Raw genomic sequence first — 24,884 nt, forward strand, 5'->3', positions numbered from 1 at the left:
TTCCATGGAGTTGATCTCCATTGGAATTCCTTATAATTACTGTTGATAAGTCTTTGTGACTTTGTACATATTCATTACAAGAGTGTCAGTGCATATAAGTTTAAAATCTAAACAGATTTCGATAAATGATAGGAATTTGAAATTCTCACATTTTTCGATAAGGATTTGGGAGTGTGAAATTAGAATCATTGAAATTATGTTCAATTGGTTTATTTCACAAAGTAAGGATCATAGACAAACATAGAGTGCATACTTGGTGTATGGCAAAGCTATTCTTTAAGAAAAACATAGTGTACATGCTTGGAGCATGGGACAACTAGTGTTTTTAATTCAAGTATAAAGTTGATAAAACCGAAACAATGAATAATGAGTAATCAGTATGGTGATAAATAAAAGTGTTTATTTATATTCATAGGGTTTGATACCATATTTGATTCATTTATTCTTGTGTTTCACTTTGCATGTTTTGACTTCCAGAATAACTAAGTCGCTTTTCCTGAATGATTAAGTTATTCAAACCATCCACAGTCGGTCATATGTTGGAAGTAGATATGAATCAAGACTGTCATGGGTTGGTTTGTAGAGGTCCAAGTTGGTGGACAAAGTGGTGCTACAACACTCATGAGTGCTCATAAGTTCTGAGTATTGGATTCAACCCGCGCTCATTTGAATCACTTCATGGATTTTATCACGAGTGATCATGAGACGATAATATCTTATATTCTTCAAACCTAGAGATATGAGTTGTTACTATGAGTTGGTTATACATTGATTGCACGAAAACGCATTGGTAACTCGATGTTATAAAACGTGCCTTTGTGTATGATTCAACAAGTAGTAGAACAAGCCATATGAGTCGAAGTTTATCCATTCCTTTTACCTTCGGGATAAAGGCGATATATGTGGGCCCCTCGATGATTTAGCGATGACACATGTGAGTGCTTGGCCAAGCCAGGACTGATTTGATTTGTTCAATCAGTCAGTCATCATAAATCGAAAATCGGGAAACAACAAATGGACAGAGAGAATGATTATATCCATGTCTCAGTCCATATGATATCTAGAATGGAGGAATATATGATCCCTTATCTAATGGACAAGTCATTGACAAGGTCAGAGTTCGACAGCGGCTTTAAGAGCTACGATTGCCAGTTAGGTTTTGAAGTCATACTAAATAATAGTTTTAGACTTATCCAAGTGGGAGACTGTTGAATTAATGTCTAAGTCCATAACTATATTTGTTATGTACTTGACCCGACCCGGCATGGTCCATTTGGGTTGCACTTCACCGACACAATTTATATGGATAGTCATTTGAGAATAGTATATTTATGATTTATATTAACACATTATAAGTTCTAATATATTAATATGGAATCATATTATTTAATTAGTATTGATCAAGAGTTAATTTAGAATTAATTAAGTGATCAAAAAGAACTAATTAAATATGGACTCTTATATATATGGAATGGGCCAAGTTCATTTAGGTTGGGCTAAGCTTTCATGGATGGTCCATGGAGCTTTTAACCCATGGATCCTATGTAAATGAAAGGTCATGGGTATTAGGGTTTACATGGATGTAACCCTAATCCTCCATAATATATAAAGGGGTCCTTGGCTCACAAAATTGGCACAAGTGTGTGAAAATAAAAGTGGGCCGATTTTAGTGTGCATACATATTCTCTCAAGTTCTTCCAAGGTGTTTTGGTGATTTGTGATTCCATTTGAGGCTTCCACACTATTGGGGCTAAGCTCTTAAAGCTTGAAGACATCAAGCTACATCAAAAGGTATGTCATCTAACTAGAACTTTGTAGTATAGGTGGTTCATAATATGCTAGTTAGGATGAAACCTTGGAATAGTTAATATTTGCATGTATAATAGAGAAAACATAGATCCAAGGTTTATAGGGTTGCATGTACACCATAGGAGTGTTAGAATGCTCAAAACCCAACAGACCTATCTTCCTATACATTTTTATTATGGTGATTCCGGAGGTTCTGGTTCGAGAACTAATGGCCAGGAGAGGTCGGTTTTGTGTGATGCAGTGATCCACGAGCTGATTGTTGCCTAGGTGACTTCAGAAATTAGGGAGACGATTCCAGAGATGTTCGGGTCTATCAAGACCCAACTGGTAGCCATGTTCGACAAGCATTATGTTGTTGTTACTAATGTTGCCACTGCCACAGAAACTGTTACTCTCGTTGTTATAGGACCACAAGGAAGTGAATCAATGCCATACTAGGAGTTCAGTAACACGAAACCCCCATAATTCGATGATGTTAAGGATATGATTTTTTCTATGAAGTGGATCTCCGATGTGGAGGGATGTTTCTATACATCTTCTTGTACGGATAACTTGAAGGTTAGATTCGCACTGAATCTTCTTTGTTGCGGAGCACAGGATTGGTGGGGACTAGCATCCAAGGCCTTTTCTGCTACTAAGCAGGCCGCTTTGACTTGGAAGCAGTTCACGGAGATGTTCATATCAGAGTATGTTCTGCTTCTGGAGAGAGTGTGGCTAGCTCAGTAGTACCTTTCGCTCTAAAAGACAAAAGAGTTGGTAACCGAGATCACCAAGATGTTTACCGAGTGGGACTTGTTTTACCTTGAGTATGCAGCCTTGAATCAGGTGTAGATGTCCCGATACTTGAGCATGTTTAAGACTGAGATCAGGGAGTTCATGGTGAACTCCAAGTATCAGACTTTAGCTGAGTTGCAGTCGCAAGCTAGGAGGAGAAAAATAGAGTTGGAGACCCAGACGAAGGAGAATACGCTGATGCGCACAAAATTTTACCTATCAACTTTTAAATATATAAACCTAACTAATTCTCTACTAATGCACTTATAGGCAGTGTACCTAGTCAGTTTATGGTATATTAAAGTAAGTTTCGTACTGAACATAGGGAACAATATTTAGCTAATAAAATAACAACTAAAAATTAATCTAAAAACAATAACTAAAAATGGGTTTTTATCTAATTTTGCAAGTTCAGATTAACTTAAACTATTCAATTCACTAAAAACGAAGCAAACAACTTAAATAAGACGATTTTTATCAAGCTTATGAAGACACTTTCGTTTAGCTTCGAATCCCCCTTTTTCTTATTGTTCGTTTCTAAACATAGATTAATTCAGTTGGTTACCAGTTTAAATATAATTAAAGTCTTGATCTGATCTCCTAATATTATCACCAATTCATGAACTACTATGTAATGATCATACACAAGCAAAGACGAAATTGATTATTTAAGATAATTGAGCTATATGATAGATATCTAAGATAATTATCTATGATCAAGATAAATTACTAAACACAATTATTATCAAATTAAGTTCTCTAACACAGTTAAGGTTGTTACTTTTATTACCTAATCTAAGATTTGGTCAATCCTAGCACTAGCAATTTAATGATCATAAACTACCAGGTAATCAATTTCATGCAATTAAAATGGTCATTCAACTACACAACTTGAAGCAAAGCAACAAATATTAGAACTGTCACATGCTAGATATTGATAATCAAACACAAGCTTAAACTAACTTCACAAAACCCATGAGACGAAAAAAACTAACACATAGTATTATGGTTTATCTACACTAAACAAAAACCTAATGATTTAGCTACTCATGGCCGGAAATAAGCATAAAATCACATAAGAATTTAAGCTAGACATGATTAATCTAATGCAAACCAAATGTGTAATGTGAATTCTTTCTTTGATCTTCAAATCTCTAATCTCTAATCGATCTCTCCTTCCAAAAGTTTCTTTCGCTGTTCTCTGGCTTCTGAACTCGATTAGATCACCAGAATATTACTTCCAATTCCCCAAAAGTTGATATGTCTAAGGATATTTATAGTTTCCTAATTTTGCTTCTCACGTCGTGAGATTTAGGGTCTTACATCGTGAGCTTCATTATCACGCGTATGATCGAGATTTTTCTTTGAGTCACGCCATGGTACTTTCAAGCCACGTTGTGGAGAGTGTTTTTTGCTTGATTTTCCTTCCTTTTAAGCTCCATTAAGCTCCCAACTCAGCTCCAGTCCTTCCAAGTTCTAACTTTTGTCAATTTTGGTATTTTTTTTCAAGAGTGTCCTTTTTTGCTGTAAAACATAATTTAACTTAATAAGTACCAAATATCTTTGCATTTAACCAAAATATAGCTTAAAATGTATTAAAATAATGCCTAAAAATAGGTATAAATATGGCAATATCAGAGGCAGACCCGGTTCAGTCACAACTTGATGCAAAGCGGGCCAAGCCCACTGATTCTAGATCTGGAGACCAGAAGGGTCATACTTTCAAAAAGTGTGGTAAGGATCATGAGGGACCCTATCGGGTGGGGTTAGGTTACTATAAGTGTGGATGGAGGGCCACTATATGAGAGATTGCCAGCAGGGTATTCAGTTTTGTTTCAACTGCAACCTGATAGGCCATCTGAAAGCCGATTGCCCCCTTCTTGAAACCAAACCAGTTCAGACTCCAGCTCTTGCAACTTTACGGATCACTGAAAACTGCCAGATGAGAGATGAGGCCCCGAAGATGAGTGGTCGGGCCTATCACATGAAAATAGAGGAGGCCAGGGTAGCACCTGACGTTGTTACTGGTATGTACCTATTTATTTTTCTGTCAAAATTTCAATATTGCATGCTTATGCTTATGTTTCTGTTTAGGTACGTTCCTTGTTAACTCATTGCCTGCTTTAGTGATGTTTGACTCAGGGATGAGTCGATCCTTTGTGTCGCTTTCTTTAAGTATGAGTCTTAGTGTTGCAATTGGAGCGTTGGATCGCTTGTTGGAGGTTTCTATCATCGACAATCGTACGGTTTCAGCCATGAGTGTTTATCGTGGCTGCAATTTAGAGATTTTTATGGAGTTTCTGATTGGGCTTGTCCCCATTCTGATGGGTAATGTCTGTGTGATTGGAGACATGGATTGGTTGAGCCAGTTTTGGGCTCTGATTGATTGTGAGCAGTAGTTAATGGTAATATATACCCTAAGTGGGGGATATTTGAACATCTACAACAAGAGTACTAGAGTTGGTTTGGCTTTGAACTCCGCCACGAGGGCTAGGGAGTATTTGCAAAACTATTTTTGGGTTACCCTATGAGCACGTTGGGTTGCTTCTTAAACCTCATGGACTAGGAAAGTTAGGACCTTTGGCTTTCTCTTCAAGCCATGTATGTGATTGTTGGTCCTTTAGGTCATTTAGTGTATTAAAGTCTAGATCTTGTATTATTGGAGTGTCATAATGGACAAAATTGGAAACTTTATCCATTAATACATTGTTAAAGACCAGATTTGGAAGTTTGAGCTGTAACTTAATGGATTAAGTCAAGATACCCTTGTGATTATGGCCTGGACGCGACACGTCTTTCTCTGGCGCGACGTGTCTTATGGAATTTTTTAGGTGCGCCTATTTTAGACTGGATACTCGAATATTTTGTCTTGTAGTGGGTGCATGGAGTCCCTTATAGGGCGGATGGAACTTGTCTGATAAATTGTTGACATGTTGACTTTTTGACTAAGTTTTATCTAGGTGGTTCATGAGACTGACTTTTACTCTTTTGCGTGTAGTGGATATTATCCGGTTATCTGTGAGGTGAGTTTTCTCACTATACTTTGTGTGGTAGTACTTGTCTGTGTATGTTCGGATATAAGTACTGTCAGGATATGTTGTTAGTGTAAACAAGTTGGTCTGGTGTATGATAAGTGTTTGTATGTATGTTGCCTTGCATTTTTGCCTAGGAGTTTATGACAAGATCAAATTAATTGTGTGAATCTAAACACTCATGTCTAGGAGTTGATGGAAAGACCAACTTAATTGTTGCGAGTCTACATACTTATACCTGGGAGTTGATGGTAAGAAAACTAAAGTGTTATGAGCCTTGATACTTATTGCTTGTTTGGGCGGATCGATCTTAGGTGCCAAGAGCCTTGGTAGTATGCATTTATATGTATTGTTGTATATGGGATTTTGAGGGACTCACTAAGCTTTGGCTTAAAGTTGTGGATTAAACATTTTTCAGATACTTCAAAGGACATAGTGAAGACGAAGGTGTGACTTTACACACACATCAATAGCTTTCATGTTTTTGAGATTACTCGTTGTTCATTGATACTCTGACGTGAGGATGTTAACTTATGAAGCAATGTTTCTATGAAAACGTTTTTATCCTACTAAATTTTTTAAAATATATTGTGAAAAAATGGGATGTTACAATTAAACTATGAATTTTTAATGAATTTTGTGTTAAAATGTGAATGCTTTATATATGAATCTTTATATTACTTTTCTTGTGAATATAATTATTTTTTGTGTTGTATAAAAATGTAAGAATGTATTAGTTTTTATAATTATTTTTCATTAAACTATGAATATAATATTTAAGCATTGAATCCGTTAATTTATGTATATATATGATTTGGAAGGAATGATGGTTACAACAATAGCATATGTGGTTGATGGTGGCGTGTGGTAGTTGGTGATGGTGATGATGATGGTAGAGTTTGAGTTTGACTTCTCTAAATATTTGAATTAGTGTATAATGGATTGTACTAAGTTGTGAATTTTATGTAATAAACTGAAAATAGATTGTATTAAGTTATGTCTTTTATATAAATTTTGTGTTAAAATATGAATGAATGTATGAATGAAAATAATAGACTATGAATTGGTGAATTAATACGTTCATTAAACCGTAAATTTGATATTTTGAACTATAAACATATCTTATAAACGATACAGTTTTTAAAGAGGTCTACAATTTAGAAGAGAGAAATTTGAATTTGTCAAAACATAATTCTATTTTTATTTTACTAAATTTTATATATTTTGCAAAAATGAAAATGTATGTGTTCAAAAGTATTACCCGGAAAATTGGAGCTATAATGTTAGTTTTATTAAGCTGCGAATACAACTAAAAATGTCACAAAATTTGTTGTTAGTTCGATGGTGCTTTGCCCCTTGATTTGACATAATTCAAAACCCTTGTGAGACATAATTTTTTTTTGTTGTTTTTTTATCTTTTACTCTTATTGTCTTTTTTTGTCTTTTGTATTATTATTATTATTATTATTATTATTATTATTATTATTAGTACAGTTTCAATTAATTATGTCATTTTGTATTTAATTATTTGTCTTTTAGATAAAACATTTTTTATATATAATTGTATTTTTATTTTTTGTTCGGAATATCTATGGGTTATTGTTTTCGTTTCGACTATTCTTATGTTATTTTTTTCGTGCGGACTATGAATGTGTTATTTTTCGTTCATACTTATATTGGGTTAATTTTTTAGTTTGGACAGTCCATATATTATTTTTTTCGTCCGAACAATCTATGTGTTAATAAAAACAATTTTAACTTTTAGGGACCGTTTATGTAAATGTGGGTATTGTGTTTTAGAAAATGTTTTTATATATTTATAACACATGTAGTCTGAAAAAAATAGTACATAGATAGTCGGAACAAAAAATAACTCATGGATAGACCGAAAGAGAAAATAACACATGTAGTCTGAAAAAGAAAATAACATAGATAGCCAGAACAAAAAAACAAAAAAATAACACATAGATAATCTGAAAGAAGAAAATAACACTGATAGTTTGAATGAAAAAAATAACATAGGATATACGACTGAAATATACAACGTAAGGATAGTCCAAACGGAAAAAATAACTTAAAGACAATATGAACGAAGAAATAACATATAAGTAGTCTGAAAGATAAAAACAAAAACATTAACATAGTCCGAAAAAAAGATCAAATATATAGTCCGAATGAAAAATAAAAATAACACATGAATAGCGCGAATGAATAATAGCACAAAAAAAATAGAAAAATGACAAAAACAATTAAAAGGAAAAAACAACAAAAAGAAAAAAAATCACATCCCGGGGGGGGGGGGGGGTGACCAAGTAATTATTATTACTAACGTCGCCGCCTAAATAATAGTCTCCCCAATTTCAGCCGTTTGATCTTTTTCAGATGCGATCCTCGCCGCATAAGCTCCGTATTTATTGGTTTTGTGCAGTTCCTCCCCTCCCCCACGTTTTGCACAATCGCCGCCTACAACTATTTAATCGGTTTCTCATCCCCACTATGACAGTTCTCCTTCTCCCACGTTTAAGATCTTCCGTTTCCAACAAGTGCAGAAGAATGTGTTAATTTTGCCAGAAACTTCAACCACCGAAGTGTCCTCCCATCTAAACATGTAATTGCACCACCGACGATGTAACATCTGTTTTCCAGGTATTTTCATTTTCAGCTTAAAATATCAATTTCTTGCAAATTTGGCCCTTACGTTGGGCATACTTAAGGCGTATGTTGGGCGTAAGTCATTAAAGTGGATGTGGGGACTTCATGTAGTACATTGGGCGTACATGATGTACGCAGGGCGTACTCACGCTTATCCTAAAACCCTGAATTTTAGGGTTGAGACTTTATTTAAACACCCTGAGTCCCTTGAGGCCTCTTCTTTCTCATCCTCCACTCTCCCCAAAGTAGTCAATTCAAAACCCTGGCTACTTTGTGAATATCTTAAGAATTTTGAGTGATTTTTTGTATGTTTTGTGAAAAAGGAATCCATTAAAGAAGCATTGGTGAGCTTGGAGCTTGAAGATCCATAACTTCCATCCTATTGGCAAGCCTCGGAAGGTATAAAGCTTGAACCTTTATGATTCCTTTTGTTTAGATCTAGGTTAGCTTATAATTTTACATGCTTTAGGTCCTATGGTTTTGCTTCTTGTGAGTAAAAGGTACTCCAGAGCTTGTGATTGTCATATATTGTCATTTCTGAGGATTTTAAGACATAAAAATGGGATCTTGATGGTTGCTTTCCACCCATGAAAGGGTTTGGGGTCATTAGAGGATGTTAAGGATCTAAGGTTGGGTTTTGGACTCCATTAAGCCATGCAAAGTCATAAAATCAAGACCTTTATGACTTTAGACGTCCATTAGAGTCAGATCTAAGTGATATACGTTTGGTCTCAAGCTATTAAGAGCTTAATAAGGAGGTTGGCAAATTACTCGGTTATATATGGAGTAACCTATGAATAGGTAACACTTAACAAGGCTTGGCCCCCGTTTCATGGGGAAACTTGGTACTCATGACATAGGGAAGGAGTACGCATGGCCTACTCCCAAAAGTGGAAATGGTTCATTTTTGGGCTTTGGGCCAAGTTGGGTGGGGTCTAGCCTTGGAAGGGTAAAATGGTCTTTTACCCCAGTAAGAGAGAATATGAAATGGACCTTTTATTATGGGTTATTACCCTAATTATTAATTAGGGTTAGTTTTAATATGTTCAGTGTGAGGATCTTTTGTAGTGTGACAACCGAGAAAATCCCGTCACCGACCGCCGTTAGGAGAGAGTAGGAAAATGATTGTAATAGCTGAGTATTGTAATATTTGATTCATGAGATAATAAACAAAATCCAACATGTCATTATATTTATGATTAAATCAATAGTTAGACTAAAAAATGAGAGTCCAAAAAGTTGTACCGCCTTTTAAAATGGTTAGTTTATTTAGAAAATACTCGATGACGTGATCCCAAGGATATAAAATTCGTAAAAATCCAACACCAAATGGAGGAGTTATGAATTTAGTAAAAAGTAAAAATCAACCGCGTAATTAAAGTTAATTACGTCGAAACGGTACTTAGAGATGTGTTGAGTTTTGACTAAAAGTACAAAAAGGAGATTCGTAGTACTCCTTGTCATATAAACTTTAGGACAAAGAATGCCGAAAACGGAATCCATATGTGAAAGATATGATTTTTGTAAAATCATTTATTTTTTCCCCCGTTAGGCACAAAAATGAAAGTCAAAACTAGGCAAAACAACCAAAGTAAAGTTGGAGTACTCCTTGAGATCATCACAGATATATAAAGAGGGCTTTGATCGGAGCTCCCACGAAAGAGTTATGACTTTCAAAAAATCAATTCGTGTGAGCGAGGTGCGCGCCTATGCTCGTCGCGCACCTGACACAACATTCGAGAAGATTGCAAGTGACGTGGCCAAGTAGGGGAGGTGACATGTGACAATTGTTGGATGGAACCACGATGACTACGTGCGACGCGTACAGATCTTTGCGCCGCGAGCACCCAAATCCTTCCCTATAAATAAAAGGCAGTGCATACATCTTCGGCACACCTCTCTCCGAGTCTCTCTCTCAATCATCGAAGTTGTTGCATTCTCGGAGCGATCCTAGAGTCCCAAGCCTGATTCGACCCAACATCAGCGGTCTCACGCGTCACGGGTGAGTTCACGGCCCCATTTTACTATTTCCAACGTTTTATAAGGGAGGGGGGTGGGGGTGGGGGGAGAATACATGCTTATCAAACTGCTTTACCAAAATATTATATATATATATATATATATATATATATATATATATATATATATATATATATTGTTTTGGTAAAAAAATGAACATTCAATAATCAACTAAATTATATGAGAGGCTGTGATGTTCGAGGTAAAAACAATTATGAAATGGTAGGCAAGGTGACACAATGGTTTACATGGAAACCCCTTCATCCTTGCTAGGATCTCCAACACAAAACCTTGGGAGGTGATAATGATCACCTTCCTTGATGATTTTATTGATGTAAAATGTTAATTATAGAGATAAATGTGTAAATGCTAGTACAAATATCGTAAATGAGCTAATTATGTGTCTAGTGTGTGTAATACAAGTGTTATTTATAGTCTACACTAAGCAACAAGAAGTCTGATATTACCTGGATCCTCTTAGATCAACATATGAACGATGTTTGACTTGGTATTCCGGGTCTTAGGCTTAGTTAAGACGATTCTCTTTTGAGAATAAGTCTTTCATTGACTAATTTTGCACACATGTCAATAAGAAATGATATTATAACCGTTATAGGTGTTAGTAAATAATGATAATAATAAAAGTCGGGATCCTGAAGTGGCTTAGAATCCTGAGTGCTCTTTGAGATCCAGGATCCTTAGAGGATTGATGATCTCTCCCCTAATATATATATATATATATATATATATATATATATTAGTGGTAATACAAAGCACGAAAACCTTAGGATAATGTACCCATAGATACTCTACCTAGTTATAAACTATGATATTATGCTTAAGAATTATGATGCCTGATAGTCTAGGAAGAGATTTTACATAGATTTTATACTGATCAAATTCCTAGGATAATATAGTAGAAGTAATTCTGGTCAACTAGAGGGATATGCAATGTACCTAGTCGTTACTCTGCCTAAATATCATGTTTACAAATCAAACATAATTATGGTTTGTGTGTGTGTGTGTGTGTGTGTATATATATATATATATATATATATATATATATATTGATGGGTTTTAATACAAAATATAAGTTTGATTTTCATAAAACCGGCAACGGATCTATAAAAATAACAATATTATTTTCGAGTTTATAACAAAACCAAACCATCTAGGATCCATTTATAGAGGTTCGAATGATATTAATACAACCATAGGATGTTTTAGAGATAACTTTTGAAGCCTTTGAACCCACTTGGTTTTGGGGTGTTGATGAAGATGTAAAGATCAAAGAACATGGTCTTCTCTACAAGTATCCACAATCAAGATTAAGGCACATGGAATGCTAGTTCCTTCTTGTATAAAGTACTTCTTAAGCCTTTAAGTGCTTAACTCAAATAAGCACTAAAGGATAATCACTTTGAACCACCAATACTTGAATGATCTCCAAAAGAAAAAGCAAGAGGAGTAGCACTTTGCTACTTACGGTTTTGGTGAGAAGAAAGGAAGAAGAAGAAAGTGTTTCACTCTCCAAAAACAATCTCCATGCACTCTCTTATATAGTACATGAAAAGGAAAAGCAACCCCATTAATTAATATAAAGTAATGACCTTACTTTAAGGGCATAGGGAACAAAGTGGGGAGGCCGACAAGCAACCTCCCATGCTTGTTTATGGTTTCGGCCATGGGTCTTGAAAAAGACTAAAATTGTATCAAAGTTTCCGAAACTTTGTACATGATTTATTAAATCATACCATATGATATAATAACTAGTCATACTCTCTTGTAATTATTATTTTCACAAAACAATAATTATTCTCTAATTAAAATACAAGAATTGATATTATTTATTAATAATCATATTAATAATAAATATACAAAATGTGCCAACTTGATAAAGGTGTGACCCTATAAGATCATATATTATTAGCAATATCACTCCATAATGATTCTTGGGCATATAGATTCAAAAATCTTCCACTTGCACAAGATTCATTACAGTCCAACATAGGCAGTAGTTGACGTCTAGCAACATGCTACTGCCCCTAACAACATATGAAGGGTGCCATCTCATCTATAACCAATTCCCGGAGCTGTAAGATACAATTGTTACTAAAGATGTGGTACCAATTATTCCTTTGTCTCAGACATCATGTTGAACATGAGATATGGATCGCGATCAATCTCATTTAGTGTTCAACTTTTAGTAAGGCCTCATATGTCTAACTCTCAATGAATAAGAGTGAAATGTCCCATCTTGACTGCATATGTCCATCCATGTAGTTCATGTCATACCCAACAATGACCCTTATGACTGCCTTTTACGGAATAACGTTAAACCATGTCAAAGCACAACAATCCCTACACTTCAAGTCCCAAATATGTATCTCACATCTAAGAATACAAAGATACAACCTTGATCAAAACATCACTCATGACTACGATCCATAAAGAGATTTTGATGCGGTTCAGGTCCAATATATATACTCCTAATCAAGTAACTATGAAGTTGGTAGCAGCTCTTGCTATTTTCATCTCCATGAAAATCAACCAATCCACTCATAGTAGTCTTACCTCATACATGCTCCCATAACTATGAACGAGTATGGACATTTAGAATAACCTAGTTATTCAAGGATTTAAACATGCTAATATAGAACACAACAATTATTTAATAAAAGACTCATATGCAATATCTTAACTCATTACTATATATATTTCTTTTATTGTTCCAATATCCAAATACTAAATTTCAATCAAATATATCTACTTATATCAACAAGGCCCTATAGCACCAACTTGACTTTCATGCTTTAGCTAATGAATGAGCTTTGTTAAGTAGATTTGACAAACTCGATTTGTATAAACTTTGCGAATACAAACATTTTCAGTTTTATAGATATAACTGATATATAAAGAAAAACTATTGAGAATGTATTATATGCTTAAATATGACTTAGCTACCAATACTTGCGTAATGGGATTACTCATAGTTATAATGAACTATACATTAAGCATCTTTGTATGTGGTTCTCGAAAACCATAATGTACTCTAATTATGATGTGTAACTGTAATTAAAACTTTCACGGAAACACTATCCATGTAACTTTCTCTTTATTCATAATGAGGACGCACCCGATTGTGATTGAGAGTCACCTCAATCTACTTGAAAATTTAGCACATGTGTAACAACTTTAAACATAGTTTTCTTTAAAATACTCCGTATATTAGGAATATTTCTCTAGTTCTCGCAAGTACTTTAGAATGTTCCTGTAAGTCATACAATGACTTGCTCTCAGATCATACTAGTATCATTCGACATGCTCTAGGCATACAACTTATTTGGCCTTTATGCATAATCATGACATATATGATTATTCCAATTGCAGTAGCATATGGAATACAATCATGTTATCTAGTTCAAAAACATTTTCACTAGGATTTTTATCAAAATCATGTCATGTGGTTTTTGACAAGATGACTCTCTCAGTGTCCTTTATCTTAAGCTCTTTAAGATCCTTGACAATTAATGTAATTTTACTTAATCCTTTAAGTCGTCATGATCTATCTATATAGATCTTTATTCCAAGAGCTAGTATCTCAACTACATACAAGGCTAGGAATGTTATTGCGCTCCTACATGCTTTGTAGAAAAACACAAGAGTCATCTTGATTTATAATCAAATCACACTATGTAATTATCTTATAAGAAAGAAGATTCTTACTTTGAGATGTTAGCTTAAATCTGAGAAGATTTTTACTCATGCATGTTTTCTCCCTTGAAAACTCACCTACTCTTTATAGTTAAACTATATCGAGGAAGATTAATCAAGCTCATACTTGATAATCATACATAAATGCATCTCTATGTGTTTTTATTAGTTTCTGATCAACTATGCAGCAGATTCAACAACAGTTGAAAACTTGCTAGCTCCAAACTATGATGCATTTAGTTTATGGTTCTCTAGCTCTTAAAGTTCCATATAGCTCCCACTTAGAAAAAAAACTTTCTAAGTACTTGTCTTACGAAATGAAAATTTGTGGGGTTAGTAGAGATTTCATCATAAACAATCATTTAGGATAGTCTACATAAATGAAATTTGTAGATACTAGAGTAGTTAAGCTTATTGTCAAACATAAGCTCTATAACTCCATACATTTTAGATAAGGACAAACCATTACATCCTTAGTCTAATGAAAGTATTTAATCCAGTTGTTTGGTTGGAATATATATATATATATATATATATATATATATATATATATATATATATATTCAATATATATTTGTTGCAGTGAGCATAATTCCAAAAAATTTATAAAGTCAATAGTTCTTTTAATAAACGTCATGTAATAGACTGAAAGGTCAATTTTTATCCTCTTCAAAAACTTGTACAATCGACATTCAACAATGGCCAAGTGACCCTATCCCACTAGAGAATACGAAGTCTACCTCAAACATCATAAGATAGATCCAAGTGACCAGGTGATGCTGTGCCACAAGAACCATACAAATGACGAGTGTGTGTTTTTGTCGGAATGAGTTGTGAATCAATTCCACAACTCTTAAAACGTTCCAAGAAGACTTGGTTTACAAAACTCATTTTCTTTATCGCAACGAAAGGTTAATGATGATTTCATTAGGTTGTATTTCAATCTTCACCATGAAACAATTTGAGCAAATCAAAAGTTTCAACCATAACGAATAAAAGTCGTCAGTGAAATTGAATAAACATCTATCACCAAATCTATTCATGGATTGAAAAAGATTATATACATCACTTATGTATAACTCTTTGTCAAGCCTTTTGTTATTTAACTACCAATGCGTAAAGACACTTGTGAATCATCTTCACATATAAATAGGATCCACATATATCAAATGAATCAAGCTCATTTGCCTTAAAAAATTCCATCCTTTTGAATTGGTATATGTATTTCTTATTTACATTTTCATGATGATTATGACATAGATAAGTTCCAATCAAATATCATTTGATCATTTAGGTGTTATGATCAGAACTATCAATTTAATGAAAGCTTATAGGTTTACTTCATAATTAAGATTATGAGAAGATATTCTTTAACATAAAATACATCGTTTTTGAACATGAATGTGAACATCCATTAAACGATAAATAAATCTAGATTTATTCATAAAGTTACAACTGTTACATGTCCCTATAAAAATAGGTACAAAACACCTATTGTTTAAATAAAGACTATAACATCACTTGTCATATCTTCAACACGAAATATACTTCGTTTGTAATCAGTTGATTATTTCTTCCAATCATCAACACATAATATCAATTATTAGTGTCACCTGAAGTATAACATACTCAAGTGAATGATGGAAAAATAAATAGTTCTATCATATAGATGTATGAAGTCTTATCCAAGTCAGACTTCTTTAGCTCGATGAGATTAGAGGAGCAATTCCACTTTTAGTGTTTAGTTACTTCCACAATAGAAACAACACTAATCATTTGGTCCTTTCTTTATTTCTAGGTTTATGCTGTATTTCCATTAACTGAACTATAAGTCTATTTGAGTACACAATCTCTTAGACTTCCTTTTATTCAATGCTTGAACAAACTTGAAGCACTTTCTGGTCTTCTGATTGAATATCTGCTTTACTTGATGAAACATTTGATATGTTTCATAATTATCCAAGACTTTCACCAAGTCAAGGTTAATTACTCTGGTATGATGTGAGACACATCAACATCATCAAAATAAAGCTTCCATCAAAGCATCATCATCAGACTGATTGATTTGCAGAGGTCATTCAGGTATGGGATCTTTTAGTATATATAATTTCTATTTATCCTTAAGGTAGAACCTCAAGATATTATACCAGTTATAGAAATTATAATCATCAAATGTTACTTTCTCTTGAAACTTAACAAGAGAGAGATTTTACAGGGCGTAAGAGTATTAACAGTTATTAACATAGTTTAACAAAGCTTCGTGTAGTATTTTGAATATTTAATCTTTAAAATTTAATACCTTTTATTGTTTCTTAAAACATTAATTTATTAAAGTCTAGGATCCAAGTAACGAAAAAAATAAATGGTTAGGTGACCTTTATCCCATAAACTTAATCAAACTCGGTAGGTAGCGATTACCAACTACATAGAATATGTAACTCCTAGATTATGGGATTCTAAATAGTTATTGCTTAACTTGGCATGTTTATCCCATCTATGCCTCTGACCTCTCATGCTTAGGTGACCTTTATCACACAAGATTCCGATCAAGTCATCCTACTTTGAAACAACTTGTAGCATTGTAACTAACCAGTAACAAGGTGACCCTTTAAAAAACCAGAAACTACAAAACTACCCCGAACATCATAATCCAACCCTAGTGACCAGGTGACCCTGTGACACTAAGACCATACAAATGATAACGATTGTTCTTCAAAACGACGGAAATGACTTGCATTTTTATAAAAGGTTTTATATATGTTTTACACTTATAGTTTATAAAAACATGGTCTCATGAGTATTGCATGCATCCAACAATTCATGTACCCTTTTGTAAAATTCATATCACTTGTTATGAGGTTCTTTAAGTGCCAAATAAAACTTCATTTTATTTGCTATTAACTACGATCAATTATAAACGAAAATCCGGTATTATAAAGTTTAGTCGTTGATCGATTTTAAGAACCGGTAATAGTCTTAATAAAACTTTATTTTATAAATAAGACTTGGAGTTTTGGATGAGTTATAAAATCACTAGTTTAAATCTCCTTTTTACAATCAAAAACTTATGACTTCATGAATTTATAGAATAAACTCATTTTATTTTATAAACTCAATTTTAAGCATCTTATGATAAAATTCATATTTTGATAAACCAAAACTTGGGGGATGATACTCATATTTTAAATCTCATTTGACATGCATAAAACATAATATCAACATGTTGCATTATGTTTAAAACACCAATATCATATATTAAGTTTGGATTCAAAAATAATCACTAGTTTTATTATTTGTCGTTATAACGCTATAAACCGATTTTAGTCTTTTTAATAAAAACTCCTCTTTTATTATAAAGACATGGAGTTTATATAATGTTTAAACACCTTTTAAACCATTTCAAATATTTTAAAGTTTGGTATTTAAAAGTTTTACGATAAAACTATTTTCAACAAAAAATCGATTTTTTAACCGTTTAACCGGTAAAAACGTTTTTATAAATATCCATTTATAAACATCTTATGTTATCTTTAAAATATTTTTTACTCAAACTCCAAGTGATATTATCTTATGAAAAAATATTATTTGACGTGTAAAAAAAATTTCATACATAAAACAGAACATATATCTAACATAAAATAAACATCACAAGCATGCATTATAATGTGTATAAACCAATCTGTGTCTAGTAATAATTTTTATGAGCCATCACAAGAATTATTAAGTCTTTCCTAAAGGACTTAAGGGACACTTCAAATGGTCTTCAAGATCCCACTTGCCTAGTCAACTCTTGATTTCAAAAAGAACTTTGAATCTTCATGTTGTGAAACTTGCAACACTTAAACCATTAAGACTATAATTAAGCCCAAAACCAAAAGTAGAAGCTTATGGTTGGGATTATGGTCTTAAATGGTTAAGTCCTCTTCAAGGAGGTCATTTATTCATCTTGTTACATTTAAAAAGAAATACAACTTGTCTAGCTAATTTGTTACAACAAATCAACAAATGAAAAATTACATATTTATCTGTTACATCTTATGAATAAATAAATATCAACCAAACACAACACACAGGTCCAAATGGCTTGTTTATACACAACAATATATCAAATATTATAACCAACAACTCTTTGTTTTTTCTAAGACAACTTTTATGTAACCAAAATGCATGAAAAATGGTTATATATAAAAATAAACAATTTAACCAAGAAGTTGTCAAAGAAGACAAATATGGATTTTTCTTAATCATAAGAAATTATGCTTGTTTTCTAAAAACTAAAGAATATCAAACATAAAAAATCATTCTAACATATAAAAGATGGCTTTTATACCACTGATGGGTTTTGATACAAAATATAAGTTCGATTTTTATAAAACCGACAACAGAAGCTTTAAAAATAACAATATTGTTTTCGAGTTTATAACAAAACCAAACCATCTAGGATCCATTTATAGAGGTTAGAATGATATTAAAACAACCATAGGATGATTTAGAGATAACCTTTGAGCCCTTTGAACCCACTTGGTTTTGGGGTGTTGATGAAGATGTAAAGATCAAAGAACATGATCTTCTCTACAAGTATCCACTATCAAGATTAAGGCACTTGAACTGCTAGTTCCTTCTTGTATAAAGTATTTCTTAAGCCCTTAAGTGCTTAACTCAAATTAGCACTAAAGGAGAAGCACTTTGAACCACCAAGACTTGAATGATCTTCAAAAGGAAAAGCAAGAGGAGTAGCACTTTGCTACTTACGGTTTTGGTGAGAAGAAAGGAAGAAGAAGAAAGTGTTTCACTCTCCAAAAACAAGCTCCATGAACTCTCTTATATAGTCCATGAAAAGGAAAAGCAACCTCATTAATTAATATAAAGTAATGACCTTACTTTAAGGGCATGGGGAACAAATTGGGGAGGTTGACAAGCAACCTCCCATGATTGCTTATGGTTTCGGCCATGGGTCTTGGAAAAGACTTAAATTGTCTCCAAATTTATTAACCATGGTAGAGTAAGTTTTTAACTTAATCATGGTTAACCAAAGTGTTCAAAACTTTATACATGACTTATTAAATCATACCATATCATATAATAACTAGTCATACTCTCTTATAGTTATTATTTTCACAAAACAATAATTATTCTCTGATTAAAATAAAACAATTGATATTATTTATTAATAATCATATTAATAATAAATATATAAAATGTGCCAACTTGATAAAGGTGTGACCCTATTGGATCATATATTATTAGCAATATCACTCCATAATGATTCTTGGGCATATAGATTCAACATATATATATATATATATATATATATATATATATATATATATATATATATATATATATATATATATATATATATATATATATAATGATAATTATGAGATATTTAGAATATAGCTATTAAATAAAAAGTAAAAGAATTATATAGTGATAATTATAGGAGTTATTAAGTAAAAGATTTAAATAAAGATAAAACACCTAAGGTTAATTGTGTTAGTGAGCTTTTATTATTCATCATTTGTCTAATTAAGTTCGGCTACCCTGAACCTATAATCGTTAATCTTGCGAGAGCCAGAAAGATACGTATAGATCTATAGGGAGCTGACACCCCAACCTGCAGTTGTCAGCTACAATCCCGACAGGATAACTTTCTTTGTTATATACAAGTATTATTCAACGTCTGATGGTAATATAACATGAAAACCTTAAGGAGCCGACTAACTAGAGTGACGCCTTCGAGTAGTTAATATATTAAATTAGGATTGATTAAATATCCTAAAATATATTATAACAAATTAGGATTACTAAAATATCCTAGGAAGTATTTAAGTTAGGGTTGGTAAAATATCTTCACAAAGAAAGAAATGTTTTTCTAAAAGAAAAAGGATTCTTAATTTAAAACACTCAAAGTAGAAAAGTATAAAAAAACTTGTGAACTCACCATCATTATGTTGACATTTTCAAAAGACATGTATTCTTAGCGAGATGAGTGTGGATGATATATGTGTGGAGGAGGATGTCATCAAGGAAGCTTGCTCGATTTTATTTCTATCGGTTTATTTATTTATTTATTTATTTGTTATGTTTAAGTTGTGTGCTTGATCTACCAGACAATGTAATCCCCGAATAAATTATAATGAATATAAGTATCGTTTGTGTTATAATTATGTGTATTGTTCAATATATTAGTTTGAATCGATCCAATATCCCTATGTCGCACAGCCCGGCGTTTCCGCCGCCGACGGGGGGTGTGACAGATTGGTTTTAGAGCTACAGGTTATAGTGAGCTAGTAATTCCCTAGGAACTCCAACTATAACCTAGGGCGTATACTCTAAATTATTGAAATCTAATAAAAGTATTATTATTAATTACCATACAAATAGACTGCTTATGGGAGATGCGACTAGTTTGAACTTTCGCTTGGGTTTCCAGATTATAGAACAACTATATGCTAAAATGGTCTTGTCCTCCGGTACTTCTCATCTGGACGATCCTTACTTGATAGTCTTGAAGTACCAAACATAGAACTAATAAAACACCCAGAACTAAACACTAAATCAGATAAAGTATTATACAAACTCTTATAAATATACCTACATATCATAAAAATCATCCATTCGAATCGAACATTTGATTTTAGGTCAAAAACGAATCCTAGGGTTAGTACAGTACTACGACCGTACCACAACTATACCTAGAATGTGAAACTAAGTTTTATTATGGTCAGACTGATGCACGCCTAAACCTGGAAGCCGTAGTCGACAACCTAAATGCTTAAGGATTTATGGATAGATAGCTTATTACGATTAGCTAAGAAATTAGGTCGAGGCCTACAACTTGAGGATCTTTGGATCGATACCTTAGGTTGACTTCCTGAAGATTAGAGTCTTAGATCAAGACCTATTACAAGAGGATTCAACACTTAGTTTGGCATGGTACACCTCGCAGATATCTGGATTAAAGATAGGTCTCCGACATACCCCCCAGATAGAGAATGCTTTGGATCTGTGTTTTCTCTAATTATACATGCATATTTTCATTTTTCTAAAGCATTGTCCTAACTAGCATACAAATTTCCAAATGAACAATACAACTAGTTAGATGACTCACCTCTTAGAAGGAATTGTAGTTTTTGACCTTTGAAAGCTTGAGCACCTCAAGTGTGATGCCTCTAATGGTTAACAAACACCAATATGCAAAAGGTAGCTTAAGAGAATAAGTTACTTAACTCAAAAGAAGGTGTAATCGATTTTGGTTCATGAGGGTTCTATTTATATTGTGGCAAATGCTACGGTTACACCTTCTAAACCCTAATGACCCATGACTTTCCACATTCTCATGCTCCATGGATTTAACCTCCATGGACTATCCATGGATTATCTCATTGGATCAGCCCATCTATATAATCATGGATCATTGGCCCACATTATAAGAATCATTGATTTACATAATCAATCCCCATATATTTAATTAGTCTCTTTTGACCACAAAATTAATTCCAAACTAATTCTTGATCAGTACTAATAAATAATTTCATATTAATATATTATATTTGTAATATATTAATAAACCATAAATAACCTTATTCTCAAAAGTCCATCCTATCAAATTGCACTGGTGAAGGCAACCCAAAAGGACCATGCTACCTGTACCAATTTCTTGAGCTAAAGGGGTCCTTATATAGTGTGCACATTAGGGTTACACCATGTAACCCATGACTTTACCCATTCCTTATGCTCCATGGGTTTTAACCTCCATGGAGTATCCATGGGTCACCACATGGGTTAAACCCAACCTAAGGAATCATGGATCATAAGCCCACATATATAAGAATGAATGATTTACACAATCAATCCCCATATATTTAATTAGTCTCTTTTGATCACTAAATTAAATCCAAATTAATTCTTGATGAATACTAATTAAATAACATGATTTCATATTAATATATTAGAACTTATAATATATTAATATGTCACAAATGTCCTCTTCTCATAAAACGGTCTATCCAAATGTTCCGATGCCATGCAACCCAAATGGACCATGCCGGGTCGGGTCAAGTCTTACCAATTATAGTTATGGACTTAGACACTAATCCAACAGTCTCCCACTTGGATAAGGCTAAAACTATTATTGCAAGTATGACTTCATAACCCGACTAGCAATTGTAGCTCTCAAAAGTCGCTGTCAAACTCTGACCTTGTCGATGAACTCTGACCTTTATCAATGACTTGTCCATTAGATAAGTGATCATATATTCCTCCATTCTAGATATCATATGAACTGAGACATGGATTATCAATCATTCTCTCAGTCCATTTGTTGTTTCCCGATTTCCGATTCATGATGACTGACTGATTGAACAGATCAAATCAGTCTTGGCTTGGCCAAGCACTCACATGTGTCATCATTAAATCACCGAGGGGCCCACAGATATCGCTTTTATCCCGAAGGTAAATGGAATGGATAAACTTCGACTCATATGGCTTGTTCTACTACTTGTTGAATCATACACAAAGGCATGTTTTATAACATCGAGTTACCAATGCGTTTTCACGAAATCAATGTACAACCAACTCATAGTAACAACTCATATCTCTAGGTTTGAAGAATATAAGATATTATCGTCTCATGATCACTCGTGATAAAATCCATGAAGTGATTCACATGAGCGCGGGTTGAATCCAATACTCAGAACTTATGAGTACTCATGAGTGTTGTAGCAATATTTTTCTATTTCCAACATCTTAGACATCTACAAGCCAACTCATGACAGTCTTGATTCATATCTACTTCCAACATATGCCCGACTGTGGATGGTTTGAATAACTTAGTCATTCGGGAAGAATGACCTAGTTTATTCTGGAAGTCAAAACATGCAAAATGAAACAAAAGAATAATTGAATCCAATATGGTATCAAAACCTATGAATATAAATAGAATACTTTTTATTTATCACCATACTGATTACTCATTATTCATTATTTCGGTTTTATCAACTTTATACTTGAATTAAAAACACCAGTTGTCCCATACTCCAAGCATGTACACTATGTTTTTCTAAACAATAGCTTTGCCATACACCAAGTATGCACTCTATGTTTGTCTATGATCCTTACTTTGTGAAATAAACCAATTGAACATAATTTCAATGATTCTAATTTCACACTCCCAAATCCTTATCGTAAATGTAAGAATTCCAAATTCTTTTCATTCATCGAAATCTGTTTAGATTTTAAACTTATATGCATTGACCCTCTTGTAATGAATATGTACAAAGTCACAAAGACTTGTCAACAGTCATTAAAGGTATTCTAAAGGAGATCAACTCCATGAAAACTAAGTCTCATATTCAAAGTACATTGCTTTGAACATGCTTCTTGCATTAGGTTTTTCTAATCTTACACAGATTGCTTCCATCTATGGAGACAACTTCATATTCCCATTTTGACTATCATTTCTGAACAAGAGTTGCCTCTTTTCAGAATATGTCAATATGGTCCTTCCAATGTTAACCCTATACTTCCAACTGTCCTTGGGCAACCAATCTTTGGTAAACCTTAGATTTTTCTCGACAATTGCTTAATAATTTTAGTCATATCCAATTCTAGATTTTTCCCCCTTAATGCCCAGAGCATTTGGAAAATTTAGAAAGGATGAATATTATATCACATGGAATCGATCTTATATCCGAAGCATATGGGACACGATTCATGATGTCTCACATAAAGACATGATACTAGACCAGTCTTTTTGCTATAATATTTCTATGTCTATTTGCCAAGTTCTCATAATTCAGATTATAAAAAGGGATGTTGTAATCATAATCGAATTTTAGAACGCAAATAATGGACCCATATATAGAATTTCCTTATGTTGAGCCATTCCAACACAAAATTCATATATATCCTTGACTAAAGATGATTAAAACCTCAATCTAAGATTTTAGAATTGAAATGAAGTATAATTTCCTCTCCCTTAATTATAGCAAAACAACTTTTTCAACCCCTGCAACCTCACGAATTGAAACTTTTGTTTTCTATAATTAACATTGCTAACTTGCAATACTTATCATAATTATCATGCTCCCACTAACATGATGATTATTAGCATAACACTTATGCTCCCACTAGCTTTGACATGTATCCAGAAAACAACTGGACTTCTAGAAGTCAATACTTTATTGACTTTCTTACCAAAGTTCAGATTTCTGATACGAGATTGCTTTGATAAGACTATATCAAAATCATACACCTTATCTTAGATAGCTCACAGGTGTGTCTAAACACTTTTAGAACTATGAAAAGGGATGTCGTAATCATAGTCTCGATTGTTTAGACTTTTGCCATTTCTCATAAGTCATGTTAGTGTGCCGGTTAACCACGCACGCTCCACTAACGACTTTGAGAATGCAAAGATCACAATTGCTATCTTACTTAAAATCTACTTAGTGAAAGCGTTTCCTCATCATCATTTTCATGAATCGGAGAGAAACCTTATGACACTTAGATTTTATGGTGTATGTGCTCCTATCCATGTATTTGTCAAAACCATAATCTCAAGACAATGTTAGTGACAAATCCAAACTCATATGGACTGGACTTGTGCAGTCTTAACTTCTTGTCACCTGGCAGCACAAGGGTCAGCCATTGCTGCCAAGTTGTTATGCAACCATTTGAGAACTCTAAGAACTCATATGCAAAGCCAACTTTAACTGGAATGGGGCACAGAAATGTCAACATGATAGGTTATAAACCTCTAGTCGTGTGCTAGTGATGAAACACAGGTTTTATTCTTGATTAGTTCTTGAAACTATTTCAGGATCTTTTAGACTCCCACTGTCCTCTTGACCTATAAGACTTTCTTGCCAAATATTCAAG

At 33.3% G+C, this 24,884-nt stretch overlaps 1 protein-coding gene across 1 annotated transcript; it reads left to right on the plus strand.

The window, feature by feature from the left end:
- The first annotated feature begins 4,384 nt into the window (after nt 1-4,384).
- On the plus strand, nt 4,385-4,982 carry LOC145140622 (uncharacterized). The gene is made up of 2 exons (XM_079074050.1): nt 4,385-4,610; nt 4,678-4,982. Exons 1-2 carry the CDS (start codon nt 4,385-4,387, stop codon nt 4,980-4,982), a joined length of 531 nt encoding a protein of 176 aa, XP_078930176.1.
- The last annotated feature ends 19,902 nt before the right edge of the window (nt 4,983-24,884 follow it).

This window comes from Lactuca virosa, chromosome 9, assembly GCF_052849685.1.
Source record: "Lactuca virosa cultivar CGN04683 chromosome 9, Lactuca_virosa_CGN04683_v6, whole genome shotgun sequence".
Taxonomy (NCBI): domain Eukaryota; kingdom Viridiplantae; phylum Streptophyta; class Magnoliopsida; order Asterales; family Asteraceae; genus Lactuca; species Lactuca virosa.

Bases quoted from the DNA above. Each gene is read 5' to 3' on its own strand.
- LOC145140622 (XM_079074050.1), top strand. From the start codon at position 4,385: ATGAGAGATTGCCAGCAGGGTATTCAGTTTTGTTTCAACTGCAACCTG. The intron at 4,611-4,677 runs GTATGTACCTAT...GTTTCTGTTTAG, and splicing joins AGCACCTGACGTTGTTACTG to GTACGTTCCTTGTTAACTCA.